This window comes from Corythoichthys intestinalis, chromosome 3 (assembly GCF_030265065.1).
Source record: "Corythoichthys intestinalis isolate RoL2023-P3 chromosome 3, ASM3026506v1, whole genome shotgun sequence".
In the NCBI taxonomy this organism is placed as follows: Eukaryota; Metazoa; Chordata; class Actinopteri; order Syngnathiformes; family Syngnathidae; genus Corythoichthys; species Corythoichthys intestinalis.
In genome coordinates this window covers 61204551-61221894 of record NC_080397.1, presented here as the reverse complement: position 1 = coordinate 61221894, position 17344 = coordinate 61204551, and the positions used below count along the sequence as shown (strand labels likewise).

Here is a 17344-nt window from a genome sequence, read left to right as displayed (position 1 = left end):
TGCCGTATAAATAGAGCAAATGAATGGGAAAACAAATGTTTTCTGGATTTTTCAGATAGTCTGTCAAATTTCTATAATTATCTCAGCTACGGATTAAAAGTGGTTGAACCGGGACGCCGTCCTAGGCGGAACAAGAAGAACAAAAGAAAAACAAGGGAAACAAAATGCTCCAAATTCTTGGTGACGAAAAAGTCTTTCCAGTGACACTCCTCTATAAAAGCTGTCAACTCAACACCTCATCAACTGTACAGTGACTGCCGCTCCTCAGTCACGCAGTTTGGAGTTACTTTATTCAAGGTGAGTACCGTCTAAACCTGAAACTGAAAACAGTTGCTTCGTTGTCATTTAGGATTATTGTTATTTAAGTCAACTTTTGATTATTATTATGATTTTTTTTCTAATTTTGACGTGGTAATGGAATTTTTTGCTTTCTATCGTCAGATGTTTCGGCTTGCGTGCCTGCTGCTCGCGGCGTTCTGTCTGCAATGGCAGGTGAATGCCAGTAAGTACATATCTCTATCTAATAAGATTTGACATTTTGAACAGATTCGGTTTTATCTGATAAACTTTTGCAAATGCTACCAGAATTCACCATGGAAGAGATTGAAAAAGCTGTTCATCAGGCAATGGAAAAGGTTGACTCGGCCTATGAATATTCGAGACAAGAGTAAGTTTCTACACTGCAAATTTATAATGTCTAAATCAGATCATTTTTTTCTTAAATCGAGTAAAATAATTTTCTCCCTTGTTTTGAGTGTTAAAGACTAGTTAACAGATTAATCCGTCAGATTATTACATTTACCGTAATGTTTTGGACTATAAACGGCTATGTTATCCCTAATTTCCTGTGGTTTATAGTCCAGTATAGACTTCATAATTATTGACGGAGCGCGGGGACGATTAATAGGGGGCATGCATTGTTGGCGTGTCCGTCAAAGCTGACCAAGTGGAATCATGTAGAGCTTTTTCCATTGAAAATTCTTGTGAATAACTGCGTAAATCCCTAAATTCTTTATAGATATTGACGTAAAACAGTCTCGATTCTTGGTTAAAAGCAAAAAAACACAAACAACGAAACAAAACAAAACAAAAAAAAAAACGTTCTGTTGGCACTTATTTTACGTAAATATGTCAGAGTACAATGTTCTGTTCTAAACAGAGCTTTTCCGGTAAAAAATTCTTGTGAAAAAATGCCTAAATCCATGAATTCTTTATAGATATGGACGTAAAACAGTCTCGAGTCTTGATTAAAACAAAAAACAAAAACAAAAAAAAAACCAAAAAAAAAAAAACCGTGCAGTTAGCATGTATTTTACGCAACTATTGTGAACTATGATGCTAGTCAATAAGCAAATGTAGCGGCCGTCATATGAAAACGAAGCTTTTATGGTTGAAAATTCTTGTGAATAAATGCTTAAATCCCTGAATTCTTTATAGATATGGACGTAAAACAGTCTCAATTCTTGGTTAAAAGAAAAAAAAAAGTGCAATTGGCATTTATTTTACATAAATATGTCAAAGTACAATGCTAGTCTGTTAGTGAATGTAGCTAGCGGCCGCCTTATGTATGACAGTCAACCTCTGCTGCCACCTGCTGTCAACACTGTTGTCGTTCAACATGCCTCTAGCATACCTTGTAGCGCTACAGATGTAAATAACAATCAACATTCGTGTTCTAATTATTATTTCTTCAGTTACTGTTCCATTTGTTTCATTAATTGCTATTTTTATTTGAACGTAGAGTCCTAAGACTGCCATCAGACCGTCATAATTATGACACTATCATGGGTATTACTGAATGCTTATGAAAGATGTCATTCAGTGTCATCTGGCAAATTATTTCACTAACGCCATTTATGTCCAGCTCGGATCTTTACACCCATTCAAAAGTGAGATCATTGTAAGGATAAGACAAAATGACATCCGTCATAAGCATTCAACAATGCTCGTGGCAGTGTCATGTCATAATAATGATGGTCTTATGGCAGTCTTAGGACGCTACTGTCAAATAAAGTGTTACCAAATACCATAACTAGCAATTGATGAAACAACTGGAACAGTAACTGAAGAAATAATTAGCACAGAACATGAATTTTGATCGTTATTTACACCTGCAGCGCTGTAATGCATGCTAGGAGGCTTGTTGGACAACAACAGTGTTGACAGCAGGGGGCAGAAGAGGTTGACTGTCTCCCGCAAGGGAGCAGTGATGGCCAAATAAAGCTTCTTGAAGCTTTATTTTCGTGGCGTAATATGGTGGTTCATTTGGTCTTATGACAGTCTTATGATGCCGCTGTCAAATAACGTGTTACCGGTCAATATTTTTTGGTGTAAACATCCTATAATACAGTAAAGACAACTGCAGTTTACAGTTCGTTGCGGCTTATCTATGAATGGATGCCGTTTCGTGTCAAATATGGTGGGTGGCGGCTTTTGTATTGGCCCGAATATAAGACAGCCCTGATTGTAAGACGACCCCCTTTTTTTCAAGACTCATGTTTGAAAAAAAGACTTTTTTGAACACCAAATTAATTTTTATACAGAAAATAATTACAGTACATCTGAAACAAATGATAATAACAATATATTTGAGAAAAAAAGCATGTTATTTTGCCTCATTCAAATCTTAATATCTGAACATTTAAATTAAATATGTAAACTAAAGTGCGTTCACATTTGTAAATGAATGGCTTCTGGTTTTTGAAATGTAAATAAACCAATCTATTGAGATAAAACAACAAAATTGCAATAACTGCATTAACCACCAAAGTGAAGTCTAACTGTAACTGTAGTCTTGAAACAAATCTGAATAAGAAAAAACATTGCAATAAAATAATGCAAACAGGTTAAACTAGTAGCTGAGATCTGTCATGACAGAACATCGCTTCAATGATATCTGGCGCCATCTAGCGTCGTGAATGGGTATAATGTCTAGACCGCGAATATAAGACGACCCCCTCTTTTTCAATCTTATTTCAATGCAAAAACAAAACACCGTCTTATATTCGGGCCAATACGGTATTAGTCACATTTTAGTCATCTCAAAGTGTTTTCATGTCGACATTCTCATTCTATTGCATCCTTGCCTCACGTACTATTTTCGTGGCATGAAATGTGATTGTTTTTTTTTTTTATGTCAACAGTGCACACTACCTGTAGGTTTGTTGTACTTCCTCATACCAAGTGAATCCATTTAGCAAACCCGTTTCTCCTTTCATCAGATAGAGGACTAAAAATTGAAAAAATTGGAATAAAGTGTGTAAATTGGGGACTAAACAGTCCAAAACTTGGTCAAAAACACCACTTTGCCTAGATTTAGTCAGCGTCAAGAAATAGAGCGTTTCTTAACCGTCACCGAACCACTTAGCCTGACTCACTGAACCCTGGGGTTCGATTGAACCCAGGTCAAGAACCACTGCGTTATATGTAGTTGGCATAGCTAGTTAAAAAAAAAAAAAAAACTGAATTCTATTGTGAATAAAAAGAGACTTGCTGTTCTTAAATGCGACCTCATGATGCTCCAGGTGCCTGAATCGAATCACACGACATGAAGCCCGGCCTCAGGACGTACTGCGTTTTCTCCGACAACCTAAGGGAATTACCCGCGAGGTGGCCCGATCTGCCGACTATTTCGACACTACGCTGAACATCCTCAGAACGTCATCGGAAACACGTAAAAAACGCTCAATAGAGGCCGCAGGTGAGTGGAAATAATAACTCGATATTGATAAATAGTTTTTTTTTTTTTTTTTTACTGCTGTAAAAAAAAAGATACGGGTGCAAAAAAGTACTTACCAGTAAGTAAAAGTGCAAGTATCTAAGAAAAACAATACTCAAAATTTACTAAAATTTACTTATAAGTAAAAAGTATTTTTTCCCGATGCAAAAATGTAATATACGTATCTATATGTACGTATACACGTATATATATATTTTTTAGGGCTGTCAAACAATTAAAATTTTTAATCGAGTTAGTCACAGCTTAAAAATTAATTAATCGTAATTAATCGGAATTCAAACCATCTCTAAAATATGCCATATCCTTCTGTAAATTATTGTTGGAATGGAAAGATAAGACACAAGATGGACATAAAGATTCAACATACTGTACATAAGTACTGCATTTGTTTAGTATAGCAATAAATCCACAAGATGGCATTAACATTATACACATTTATGTGTATTTTGCATAGCTATTTGATTGGTAATGCCAGTTCTCTTTGAATTGAGCGCTTTTCTTTTTGTGAACCTTATTTTTTTTGAGAGATAGGAATATTAGTTTTGTTGTGCTTTTACTAATTGATACTGTAGCGACTTAACTGTTCCGCCCAAATGAATGATGGGAAGTTGGGCAACCATGACTGTCAGTTGTAGCTGGAAATGGTATACAGTATGTTCGGTGTTGTGTTCAGTTAAGCGTGTTAAGAATAAGATCAACTCTTGCTCCGCCCAAATGCATGATGGGACGTTGGGCAACCATGACTGTTAGTAGTGGCTGCCAAAGCTTAAGCCAATAAAAGGCGCGGTCCAATGAATGCCTGTTTCCACTTGTATTTCTCTGCCTTTTCGCGCTCAATGTGCTAAAACGGCGTCATTGTAAACTGTTTGAGGCAATGCATGAACGGGTCATTCCGTCCATGCGTTAATTGCGTCAAATATTTTAACGTGATTATTGAAAAAAATTAATAACCGCCCGTTAAAGCGATAAATTTGACAGCCCTAATATTTTTTTAAATATCCATGCTGTACATACAGAGATCTGAGTCAATATTGAAAGACAGAACCAGAAAATTCATTAACTGCTTAGTTTTATTTAAAAAGGTGCAGAATGAAAAAAAAACGAGCAATAAAATTGGCTTGGTGGTCGGCGCATCCGCCTACCGTGTGGACGCATCGTGCGGCATGGGTGCGAGTCCTGACGTGGATGAGGGGGACGGATCCCGTAGCGCTGCGCGGTTCAATGCAAAAATTGGTTATATTTGAGTGTAATGGGTCCACACAGATCCGTTGTGTGTGGTGCGTGGAACCCTCCCTCCCGATACCTTCAAGTAGGTGCGCTGGCAGCTAAAGCCGCTAACCCGGGCTTTTGGCTTAGTGGTCAGCGCATCTGCATGCCGTGTGGACGCGTCGTGCGGTGCGGGTCGAGTCCTGACCTGGATGAGGTGGACGGATCGTGTTGCGCGGCGTGGTTCAATGCAAACACCGGTTACATTGGTGCCGTGACCCAGATCGGCAGTGAAGGTTTCGGGGGGGGTGTAACAGGTACATACAGGTACAGGTCTGTTGTGCGTGGTGTGTGAAAACCTCCCTCCCGATGCCTTCGAGTAGGTGTGCTAGCAGCTAAAGTTGCCAGCCCTGGCTTTCGGCTTGGTGGTCAGCACATCTGCCTACCGTGTGGATGCGTCGTGCGGTGCGGATACGAGTCCTGACCTGGACGAGGGGGACGGATCGCGTTGCGCGGCGTGGTTCAATGCAAACATCGGTTACATGGGAACTACCTGTACTTTGGAAGCATACCATGAGTTAGCAATACGTAGTTCAATTTGGGTAGATTTTGCAATGAGGGCTTGAAAAAGTGACCGCTTGTGCTGACTATCAGTCACTGATTCTACAATTTTGTCCCCAGATGAGTTAGAAGAGGAACATTTGGCATTCATCGAAAAACTGGTGGGCTGCGCCCCTCGAACTGGTTTCCCCTCATGCAAGACAACGCCCAACGTTAACACATTCCGCACTGCAAGCGGCGTCTGCAACAACGAGTAAGATAACGGAGGTTCCTTCTTGTTAGATTTCGAGTCCGTCGCAGTTTGCTGCATTCATTAGCCTTTAACTGATCATCATTGAAAGCCTTCATCAATTCCGCTTGTTTTGCAGGGCAAATCCTCGTTGGGGAGCTTCCAACATTCCGTTCCTACGCTGGCTTCCTGCTGAGTACCAGGATGGTATCTCTCTCCCACGTGGATGGGATCCTGTGAAAATCAATGGTTTCCTTCTTCCTCTGGTATGAGCCTCCCGATAAACTCTGAGCAAGGACATCCAAATGACCACACAGAGTTGACATTGATATGAATTCTTAATGGTTTAAGGTAAGAGAAGTATCCAACCGCGTCTTGTCCACACCTGTAAATGAAATAGTGAACGACACAGTCTTCACTCACCTGTTGGCCTCCTTTGGACAATGGTCAGACCATGACCAGACCTTAGCGCCGCATTCTCCGGTCATCCGTACATTCAGCAACGGTCTTGACTGCGATGAAAGCTGCGAGCGCTCCGAGCCGTGCTTCCCTATCCCCGTGAGTCATCCAGCACGTTCCTGACTGGACTAAAAGAACAACCATTCTAACAAGTTCACCATGTTCTTGCTCCCCGCGAACAGATTCCCAAGGGTGGCCCACGTTTTGGCATCCAAGAGTGTATACCCTTTTTCCGATCATCAGCAACTTGTGGATCTGGCAATACAGCCTTCTTTTTTGGTGGCAACGCTACAGTGCGGGAACAGCTGAATGCTCTGACTGCTTTTATCGACGGGGGGCAGGTGTATGGATCGGATGACGTTTTAGCTGAAGAACTTCGTGACCTCACCTCAGATCGTGGATTGTTGAGAGTGAATGAGGAGTATACTGATAACGGCCGAGAACTCCTACCCTTTACCAAAATGATGGCCAATATTTGTGCAACCCGAGCTCGAATCACCAATGATTCAAATGCCCAGGAAGTCCTTTGCTTTTTGGCTGGTGAGTGAAAAGCTGAACAAGCTCATTCGGTATCATGTCTCTAGCTGATGTAAAGGGTACAAAGGATAGAAAGACGTGTAATTCATAAAGGATAAATGCTAGTATGAGTTACCCCTTTTAATAAAATTTGTAAAATTAGTTCAACCAGTGGGTCGCCATTGTTGTTGACGACGCAATGCACTCTGGGCGGTGACGTCACTAGGTGGAGCTGTCTGGCTACCACAGTGTCACTCTTTAGCTAGATAAACATGTCGTTCGAACAGCAAAAGCAAATACCGTAATTTTTGGACTATGAGGCACACCCAACAATTTTGACCCCAAACCAGCATTTGTTCATAGCTAAGCCGCACAGGACTATAACCCGCAGCTGTCCTCACTGAATTATGGGATATTTACACCCAAAGATATTAACCGGTAACACTTGATTTGACAATGGCATCGTAAGACTGTCATAAGAGCAAATGAACCACCATGAAGCGTTGAACCAATTGGCTGCAAAGCTTCATTTGGCCATCACTGCTTCACCTGCTGTCATCCAACATGCTTCCTAACATGCATTTCAGCGCTACAGATGTAAATAACAATCAAATTCATGTTCTGTGCGAATTATTTCTTCAGTTACTGTTCCGGTTGTTTCATCAATTGCTAGTTATGGTACTTTATAACACTTTATTTGACAGTGGTTATTTGACATAAGACTATCATAATTATGACATGACACTGCCATGAGCATTAATGAATGCATATGACAGATGTCATTTTGCCTCATCCGGCAAATTATCTCATTTTTGAATTGATGTAAATGATCCCAGCTGGACATAAATGGAGGTAGTGACATAATTTTCCAGGTGACACGTTTCCCGTGCGACAGATTAGCCCGCAAACCACAGGACTATACTTCAGCGTGATGATAGAGTCGTGATTTTTATAATAAAGCAATGGCAACCCACATGCGTTGTCTGTCTCGCGGTAAAATCTTAAAGGGAAACAACTGAACAGAAATGCACAGAAGGTCGGGATCAATAAATATAAAAAATAAAAATAAAAACCGAAGGAAAACCGCGGTGAGAGGCAGACAAATGACAAAAACAAGACAATGATGCAACTAGCAACGAAGGGATCTACAAACTGTTCAAATAGCAGTAAGTCAATATCTAGGCAAGCCGCCTAGGATCGGTTTAAAGACACTACTGATGAGCTGGAATTGGATGTACGGTACAATGTCGGGAACTCATCCCACAGCTCTGTAACAAAACAATCTGACCAGCAGCAGAATGCAGACTGTTCTCCCAGTCCATGTTATTGACGGCGCTGTCGGGCTACCACAGTGTCACTCTTTAGCTAAATAAACATGTCGTCGATTCTGCCCTTCCAATTTGAACCTGAGCGGAAAAGTAATGAGCAAGACAGCACTGTCGATATTGACGAGTGTGTAAACCACAGGCCAATAATTCTGCGTGACGATAAAGTTATGATTTTCCTAATCAAACAATCGCAACCCACATGCTTTGGCTGTCCCTGTGCAACAGTAACATAGGAATTGCGTTAAAGGGTTGAATGAACACACAAATAAACACGCAATCATGAAAAGGGAGACACAAAAAGTGTCCGTGACAGTAGGTTGGGATCAATAAAAAAGAAATTAAAAGGAAACCCGCGATGAGAGGCAGACAAACGGAAAAAAAAAAAACAAGGCAAACAAGCAAGCTGTCAAACGGAAGCAAGTCAATATCTCAGCAAGCCGCCTAGGATCGGTTTGAAGACACTGCTGATAAGCTAGAATTGGATAGAGGTACGATGTTGGGAACTCATCCCACAGCTCTGTAAAAAAACAATCTGACCAGCAGCAGAATGTGACAAAATCATGCCAGTCGTCATACTAGCTTTGCTTGCTAGCTAGCACAGCTACTCGCGCGTAAAACATGGCGCCCTCCGTAGGTCAAAACATGTACTAAATTTGACAGATTTTTAACTCAATATATGTGTTTCTAATGACATATTTTAGCAAAAGAGAACAATTCTGGCTTATTAGAGCCTACAAGTCTTTAAGTCCGAAGTTCCCTTTAATGAAACCTTATTATTATAATAACTTAATTCAACTTTGTAGGTGATGAACGCACCAACGAGAATATCATTTTGACCTCGTTGCACACGCTGTTCTTCCGTGAGCACAACCGTCTGGCTCGAGCCCTGGGCAAATTGAATCCTGATTGGAGCGGCGAGAGAATCTATCAGGAAGCCCGCAAGATCTTAGGAGCGTTTCTCCAGGTTCGAGCTGTCCTCCATTGTCCCCGCAAGATTCTGCTATGACGAATTCTGCTGTTGATGTTTTTTTTTTTTGTGTCTCTCAGATAATCACATTCAGAGACTACCTAGGCCACATAGTCGGTCCAAACGAATTCTCCAAGACCCTCTCTACCTACCCAGGCTATGACAAATTTATCGACCCATCCGTCACCAATGTATTCGCAACGGCGGCCTTTCGATTCGGCCATACAATGATCCAGCCGTTTGTCTTCCGGCTCGATGAAAATTATCAGGAAAGCCCCTTGTTTCCCTCTCCAATGTTGAGCAGAGCCTTCAACGCACCATGGAGGATTGTCTTTGAAGGTATGGTCTAGACCTGCAGCTACTTCACTCAGCCTGCATGCTTAGTACATGATTACAGAATGTCCATGAATGATTTTAGGGGGGATAGACCCAATCATCAGAGGGATTGTGAGTCAGCCAGCTAAGTTGAACATTCAAGATGCCATCATAACTGATGAGCTGAGAGACCGGCTGTTTAAATTCTCTTTCCTACTGTCACTGGATCTGGCATCTCTCAACATGCAACGTGGACGGGACCACGGACTCCCAGGTATCTTTTCAAGTTCTGGCATACACATGTCCATTATCTCCAAAGCGGATTTTTCTTATCCATTCTCTTGTGTTCTCAGGGTATACCAAATGGCGCAAGTTCTGTGGTCTTTCACAACCCCGAAATAGGATGGAGCTGGCTGAGGTGCTGGGAAATCAGGAATTGGCTGACAAACTTCTAGAACTTTATGGCACACCCGAGAACATTGACCCGTGGTTGGCAGGAGTCGCAGAGCCACTCGTGAAAGGAGGAAGAGTCGGTCCCTTGTTTGCCTGCCTGATTGCGAGGCAGTACAGTAACATAAGAGCGGGAGATCGGTAAAGACACGAGGACAAAATTGTGCCATTCAGCCAAGGGTGTAGATTTGCATAGGGACGGTAGGGACATAACACTAGCAACTTTTCAGAATGCTCAAATTGTCCCCACCAACTTTTAAGCAACCTTATTTGCATTATACAATGAGTTCAGTTATATACTGTAGATTATTAAGGACCGAGCACCAACTGGCGCAAGAGCCCTATTGTAATGCAAAAGATTTGATGACAAATGAAAATAGCCAATTTGGAGGCCTCAACATGCTCAAAAAGTCCCCAAAATGTGCACATATTTGCGTAAATTTCGATAATTTTGCAACGTTGCGAAAAATTGTAGTAAAATGGCTCAGTGTTACCCGCTTCAATTTTTTAAAAAGACATTTCCTCTTAGGTTTTTTTTCAAAGTACAGCGGTGACATTTGGGGAGCCGATACATTGAGCAAAACTGCTCCAAAAAGTCTCTAGCACCCATATTCCAAACCCAACAAGATATCGGGTATTTTAGATTGAATGTGAAATTTTATCGATATACAGGGTGCACATTTGAGTCCTTTGCGCCTAGGGAGTTAGTTGGAATCTCCTCAAAATTGGTGAGACTGTTCACGAGACATATGAGATCCTAAGTTCTCAAAATTCTCATTCATGGGCCTGACCTGGGTTGGTCTTTTTTTTTTTTTTTTGGCAAAACACCCAATTCAGAAAATGACTAATCTTTTTAATATCTGGCATGCATGAGAGGTAGCCCAACCTGAACACGACTGCATTGAAATATTACCGATTAAGCCTGGCGCCCCCTACTGGGAACAGAAAACGCCTTTTTTTTTTTTTTTTTTTTCCAGACAGGCTCCTCCTCCAAGGGAAAAAAATCATCATGTATTTAGGTCCCTGATGAAAAATATTGAGGTTTCATCGAAGCGGAGGGGTCCAAACAGGAAAGTTGAAAAGATCGTTGTCATTTTGTCTCACCACAAATTTTGAATAGTCATAACTTGGCAGATATAAAACATACCTGCGCCAAACTACCGGTGCTTGTTGAGAATCATATCCTGAAGGGTCTTGTAGGGGTCATTTGCATCAACCCTTCAGCGCCAACTAGTGGCAAAAGAAAGGATTTTTCAAATAGGCCTCTCATATTAGGTATTTTCAATATAGAGCGATGAAATTTGTCTAAACTATATACTGTTAGCGAACGAGGCTAGCGGCCGCCTGGAGCTTTTCTGGCGAGAATTCTTGTGAATAAATGCTTAAATCCCCAAATTCTTCAAAGATGTGGACGTAAAACAGTCTCGATTCTTGGTTAAAAGCAAAGAAACCGTGCTGTTAGCATTTATATTACGTATATTGTCGAAGAACAATGCTACTCTCCTAGCGAATGAGGCTAGCGGCTGCCTGGCGTAAACCAAGCTTTTCTGGCGAAAATTCTTGTGAATAAATGCTTAATTCCCCGAATCCTTCATAGATATGGGGGTAAAACAGTCTCGATTCTTGGTTAAAAGTAAAGTATGAGGCTAGTCAGTTACAAAAATTATCCGCCTCCATGTGTAAACAAAGAAGAAAATTCCTGCGAATAAATGCTTCAATCACGTATGCATGGTACGAAAAATATAATATTTACCTTGAATAAATCATTCCTGAGACAATCCTTCCTGTTTGTATGCGTAGTAAAATCCAATCGTTAGTAAATCCAAATTACTTTTATGTTGTTAGAGCGTCCCTACTAACATTGAGAACAAACCTACACCCTTGGATTCAGCTGTTCTCATTTGCAAGCTCAGTGATCAAATGTCCTTTCCAGATTTTGGTGGGAGAACGACGGAGTGTTCACCAAGTCACAGCGAGCGTCTTTGATGAAGATGTCGCTTTCCCGCATTATCTGCGACAATACCGGTATCGATGAAGTTCCAAAACAACCTTTCCTGTTCCAGCCAAGAGGATCCGGTTTTCCCTCTTGCAAGAGCATCCCTGAGTTTGATCTCAGTCCATGGAGAGACACCCGTGAGTTCCACAAATCTTTGGAGAAATAGTTTTGTTTTTTACAGAGACTGACTTTACCGTGTTATGTGTTCTAGCATATGGATTTTTCGAACCACCAACAATGGCCCCTCCAGGTATGTGCAGCAAGCACTTGTTTATAAAGATATATTTAATTCTCAACATTAATTTGATTTGGTGTGCTTAGATATTGAGGCAGTTATTGATTGCAATATAGGTTCAAGATTTTGAAGTACAGATGCCATTTTAAAATCTCTTGAAATGCTACACTAAATATTCAAACAGATTTTGACTGATTTCTGGAATTGACATATTCATAAATCATATTGTATTATATTAGGGCTGCAGCTATCGATTATTCTAGTTATCAATTAATCTATCAACTCGTTTGTTTGAATAATCAAGTAATTGGACTAGGAACATTTAATACATTGCAGAATATATTTTAGGAGATGTAAAGCAAAAGGGTTTTGACATCGTTTTAAACGTTAAATTTATGGAGCCCCTAAAGGGACAGTGGCAGAAATAAAATAAATTAAAGCAATTTGGTGAGCAGCAGAAACTATCTAGTAAATATTTGCATTATATAGCATTTAAGCTAGCGGACTTTTACTATGCAAATTACCCCCTTGTTGCATTGTTGCATTTGGCTAACTAGTATAGCAAAAGTCTGCTAGCTTAAATGGTATATAATGCTATTTTTTTTTTTTTTTAACAACAATTGGCTAACTTCCATAGCAAAAATTCGCAAGCTTAAATGTTATATAATGCTATTGTTTACAACAGTTGACTAACTTGCATAGCAAAAGTCCGCAAGCATAAATGCTATTTAATGCTAATGTTTACCAGATAGTTTCTGGTGCGCACTAGAAACAATCTGGTAAGTATTAGCATTATATAGCATTTAAGCTAGTGGACAATTGCTATGCAACATAACCAATTGTATGTAACGCTAATGTTTATCATAGAGTTTCTGGTGCACACTCGAAATAATCTGGTAAACATTAGCATTATATAGCATTTAAGCTAGTGGACATTTGCTATGCAACATAGCCAATTGTTGCGCTGTTACAACTGGCAAACTTGCATAGCAAAAGTCCGTTAGCTTAAATGCTGTATAATGCTAATATTTACAACAATGGGCTATCTTGCATAGCAAAGGTCTGCTAGCTTAAATGTTATATAATGCTAATGTTTACAACAAATGGCTAACTTTCATAGCAAAAATTCACGAGCTTAAATGCTATATAATGCTATTGTTTACGACAATTGACTAATTTGCATAGCAAAAGTCGGCAAGCTTAAATGCTATATAATGCTATGAACAATTGGCTAACCTGCATCGCAAAAGTCCGCATTAGCGTTATATAGCATTTAAGCCAAAGGACATTTGCTATGCAACATAGCCAATTGTTTCCCATCTACTTAATGGTAATGTTTACAACAATTGGCTAACTTGCATAGCAAAAGTATGCAAGCTTAAAAGCTATATAATGCTAATTATTACAACAATTACCAGATTGTTTCTAGTGTGCACTAGAAACAATCGGGTAAACATTAGCATTATATAGCATTTAAGCTAGGGGACTTTTGCTCTGCAAGCTAGCCAATTGTTGCGTTGCTGCAATTGGCTAACTTGCATAGCAAACGTCCCCTAGCTTAAATGCTACTTAATGGTAATGTTTACAACAATTGGCTAACTTGCATAGCAAAAGTATGCAAGCTTAAAAGCTATATAATGCTAATATTTACAACATTTAGATCACTTGCATTGCAAAAGTCCGCTCACTTAAATGCTCTATATTGCTAATGTTTACAACATTTGGCAAACTTGCATAGCAAAAGTCTGCTAGCTTAAATGCTATATAATGTTAATAATTACTACAATTTGCTAAATAGCATAGCAAAAGTCCAGTAGCGTAAATGCTACATAATGCTATTATTTACAACAATTGGCTAACTTGCATGGCAAAAGTTCACTTGCTTAAATGCTATATATTGCTAATGTTTACAACAATTGGCTAACTTGCCTAGCAAAAGTCTGCTAGCTTAAATGCTATATAATGCTAATGTTTACAACAATTGGCTAACTCACACAGCAAAAGTCGGCTAGCGTAAATGCTATATAATGCTGTTGTTTAACACAACTGGCTAACTTGCATGGCAAATGTCTACTAGCTTAAATGCTATATAATGCAAATGTTTTCTGGTGCTAACCAGAAAAAATCTCAACATATTAGCTCAACCAACAGCTGGATTCTGCCATGTTAGACGCGCTATGTCATAGTCCCTGTTGCCACTTGAGGGCAGCATATCCACCCAATTCAATAAAACTTAAAAGCAAACAATTTCAAAACAAACCATTACACTCGAATTAAATGACACCTCGAAGCAACAAAATTTGATTCGAAGCTTTTTTCTTATCGATTTATCAAGTTATTCGATTAATTGTTGCAGCACTATATCATAACATATCATAATATATTGATGATTAACTGACTACAGCACCAACCATGGGACCCGGATACGGACAAGCTGGACCTCCCGGACCTCCAGGACCTCCTGGTAAATTCAGTATTATTCAAATGAAACAAGTGACAAGGTTCTGTTGAATCGATGGTATTCATGTATTTCTTTTTCAGGACCTCCAGGTTCCTCGTCTTCTGCCAAAGTGGCCTTTTCTGTCCGATTGGGAGATAATTTCCCCATTCCTGGTCTTCCTATCACCTTCCACGAGGCCATCTACAATGGGCAGAACAGCTACAACACCAACACTGGCATCTTTCTTTGTGTCTATCCCGGAGTGTACGAATTCACTTTCAATGTCGCAATTTACGAGAATTCCGCAAGTGTTGATCTGATGCGCAATGGCGAGTTAATTTTGCATTCTTTCACCACCAAACAGAATGGTTATATAACTGCGAGTGGAATCACCTTTATTAAACTGAAAGAGGGGGACAAGGTATGGCTTGTGGCTAACCATGGTGGTAATGGTTTGACCAAAGATAGCACTTTTTCGGGCCATTTGCTCTTCACTGAGTAGTTATTACTACTACACAACACTGCTTTCATTTCTCCCCCAGTTTTGAACATGTGGTTTATTTAGATGTATACTTTTTTTTAATCTTGTGAGTGAACATAAGTGTGTATATCTCAAAATCACATTTGACCTGAACAGGTATGTAATATTGCTTGTTCTTTCAACAGTAATTCATCATTTTAAAAAATCATTTACTTTCAAAACTATCTTGTTCAAGACATCATGTACTGTTTTTAACATGGAGTAAGTCTATCAGACAACGATGAATAAAACACTGTTCCTCTTGATCTGTTGTCGTAATTTAATCGTTCGTCAATCGGTACTTATATGAATAAAACCATGTACCTCCTGAAATTTTTAAGAGAAATCATGATGAATGGTTAAGATTAGGGTTGTTCCGATCATGTTTTTTTGCTCCCGATCCGAAGGTTTTAGTTTGGTCCCTGCTGATCCCGATATTTCTTGATCCGATTGCTTTTTTTCCCTCCCGATTCAATTCCAATCATTCCCGATAATTTTTCCCGATCATATACATTTTGGCAATGCATTAAGAAAAAAATGAATAAAACTCAGACGAATATATACAGTGCCTTGCAAAAGTATTTGGCCCCCTTGAATCTTGCAACCTTTCGCCACATTTCAGTCTTCAAACATAAAGATATGAAATTTAATTTTTTTGTCAAGAATCAACAACAAGTGGGACACAATCGTGAAGTGGAACCACATTTATTGGATAATTTAAACTTTTTTAACAAAAAAAAAAAAACTGAAAAGTGGGGCGTGCAATATTATTCGGCCCCTTTACTTTCAGTGCAGCAAACTCACTCCAGAAGTTCAGTGAGGATCTCTGAATGATCCAATGTTGTCCTAAATGACCGATGATGATAAATAGAATCCACCTGTGTGTAATCAAGTCTCCGTATAAATGCACCTGCTCTGTGATAGTCTCAGGGTTCTGTTTAAAGTGCAGAGAGCATTATGAAAACCAAGGAACACACCAGGCAGGTCCGAGATACTGTTGTGGAGAAGTTTAAAGCCGGATTTGGATACAAAAAGATTTCCCAAGCTTTAAACATCTCAAAGAGCACTGTGCAAGCCATCATATTGAAATGGAAGGAGCATCAGACCACTGCAAATCTACCAAGACCCGGCCGTCCTTCCAAACTTTCTTCTCAGACAAGGAGAAAACTGATAAGAGATGCAGCCAAGAGGCCCATGATCACTCTGGATGAACTGCAGAGATCTACAGCTGAGGTGGGAGAGTCTGTCCATAGGACAACAATCAGTCGTACACTGCACAAATCTGGCCTTTATGGAAGAGTGGCAAGAAGAAAGCCATTTCTCCAAGATATCCATACAAAGTCTCATTTAAAGTTTGCCACAAGCCACCTGGGAGACACACCAAACATGTGGAAGAAGGTGCTCTGGTCAGATGAAACCAAAATTGAACTTTTTGGCCACAATGCAAAACGATATGTTTGGCGTAAAAGCAACACAGCTCATCACCCTGAACACACCATCCCCACTGTCAAACATGGTGGTGGCAGCATCATGGTTTGGGCCTGCTTTTCTTCAGCAGGACAGGGAAGATGGTTAAAATTGACGGGAAGATGGATGCAGCCAAATACAGGAACATTCTGGAAGAAAACCTGTTGGTATCTGCACAAGACCTGAGACTGGGACAGAGATTTATCTTCCAACAGGACAATGATCCAAAACATAAAGCCAAATCTACAATGGAAAGGTTAAAAAATAAACGTATCCAGGTGTTAGAATGGCCAAGTCAAAGTCCAGACCTGAATCCAATCGAGAATCTGTGGAAAGAGCTGAAGACTGCTGTTCACAAACACTCTCCATCCAACCTCACTAAGCTCGAGCTGTTTTGCAAAGAAGAACGGGCAAGAATGTCAGTCTCTCGATGTGCAAAACTGATAGAAACATACCCCAAGCGACTTGCAGCTGTAATTGGAGCAAAAGGTGGCGCTACAAAGTATTAACGCAAGGGGGCCGAATAATATTGCACGCCCCACTTTTCATTCATTCATTTTCATTTCATTCGTTTATTTCAGGCCATTATTCCTTGTCAAGACAACAAATATATACAGCTCATATAATAAAGTAACAAAAATCACGTTAAACGCAATTAATGAATGCGCTGCACGACCCACTCACGCACTGTCGTGCTCAAACTGCAAAGGCACCGTTTTACCTATATAGAGAGCTATAGCAGCGTAAAATGAGTGGAGTGAATTTTGGCAGCCTTTGGAGCCTTTTTTTAAATGGCTAAAGCCTTACAATCCCTCTCCCTGCGATTAGAAATATAGTGGGAAGCAATGTGGGGAAGCAAGGTAGTAATTGGTCTTTTTCTGAACACCCTATTTTATTTCCCAACGCGGAGAAGATA

General features: G+C 39.9%; 1 protein-coding gene across 1 annotated transcript; it reads left to right on the top strand.

The window, feature by feature from the left end:
- The first annotated feature begins 201 nt into the window (after positions 1-201).
- On the top strand, positions 202-15227 carry LOC130913555 (eosinophil peroxidase-like). Its single transcript, XM_057832237.1, has 16 exons — positions 202-297; positions 442-502; positions 586-667; positions 3525-3700; positions 5627-5759; positions 5875-6001; positions 6087-6293; positions 6377-6734; positions 8842-9002; positions 9086-9344; positions 9424-9594; positions 9674-9911; positions 11704-11903; positions 11978-12016; positions 14406-14465; positions 14543-15227. Exons 2-16 carry the CDS (start codon positions 442-444, stop codon positions 14941-14943), a joined length of 2673 nt encoding a protein of 890 aa, XP_057688220.1. The 5' UTR covers positions 202-297; the 3' UTR covers positions 14944-15227.
- The last annotated feature ends 2117 nt before the right edge of the window (positions 15228-17344 follow it).

What these genes read in the sequence shown, in the direction of transcription:
- LOC130913555 (XM_057832237.1), top strand. Translation starts at nt 442, where the DNA reads ATGTTTCGGCTTGCGTGCCTGCTGCTCGCGGCGTTCTGTCTGCAATGG. An exon ending in AGCCGTGCTTCCCTATCCCC is followed by an intron (nt 6,294 to 6,376) that starts GTGAGTCATCCA and finishes CCCCGCGAACAG; the next exon opens with ATTCCCAAGGGTGGCCCACG. An exon ending in CGGACCTCCAGGACCTCCTG is followed by an intron (nt 14,466 to 14,542) that starts GTAAATTCAGTA and finishes TTTCTTTTTCAG; the next exon opens with GACCTCCAGGTTCCTCGTCT.